Here is a 404-nt window from a genome sequence, read left to right on the forward strand (position 1 = left end):
GTGGCTGGAGGTGACAGTGGTCTTCAACTGCATAGGTGCTCTCTGGGGCTAGTGTCGGAAAATCCACCAGCTCGTCACTTCTGCAGATGTTCTGATAGCAGAGATCCAGCCGGGGAAGGTAGTCCAGGTAGGAGGGCTTCAGCAAGTAGGAAATCACATTGAAACTGCCTACGGGGTGAACGTTCAGCGGCCGGGAGGGCGAAGAGCCAAGTTCCCGGTCAGAGAACAGATGGGCTTGAAGGCTTCTGGGCAACAGCTCCACTCCCCACAGCTGCTGCTCTACGAGAAAAGTGTGTGCCGCAGGGTCCACAGCGTTTCCCTTGGCCTTCAACTCCAAGCCTGAGTCTGGGGACGAGCACTGCCAGTGGATCCCCTCCTCAAGCCAGTCTAAAGCCCGGGCCGCC

The 404-nt window shown here is 58.2% G+C and overlaps 1 protein-coding gene across 1 annotated transcript in view; it reads right to left on the minus strand.

Annotated features, from left to right (window-relative positions):
* Positions 1 to 404, minus strand: part of PPP1R15B (protein phosphatase 1 regulatory subunit 15B) — a 12,398-nt gene that overhangs the window by 7,982 nt on the left and 4,012 nt on the right. The window contains 1 exon segment of the mRNA XM_027776045.1: positions 1 to 390. This exon segment is cut by the window's left edge and continues 1 nt beyond it. Within this exon segment, the coding sequence (XP_027631846.1) occupies positions 1 to 390 (390 nt within the window).

Source organism: Tupaia chinensis, unplaced genomic scaffold (genome assembly GCF_000334495.1).
Source record: "Tupaia chinensis unplaced genomic scaffold, TupChi_1.0 Scaffold000627_1, whole genome shotgun sequence".
Classification (NCBI taxonomy): Eukaryota; Metazoa; Chordata; class Mammalia; order Scandentia; family Tupaiidae; genus Tupaia; species Tupaia belangeri.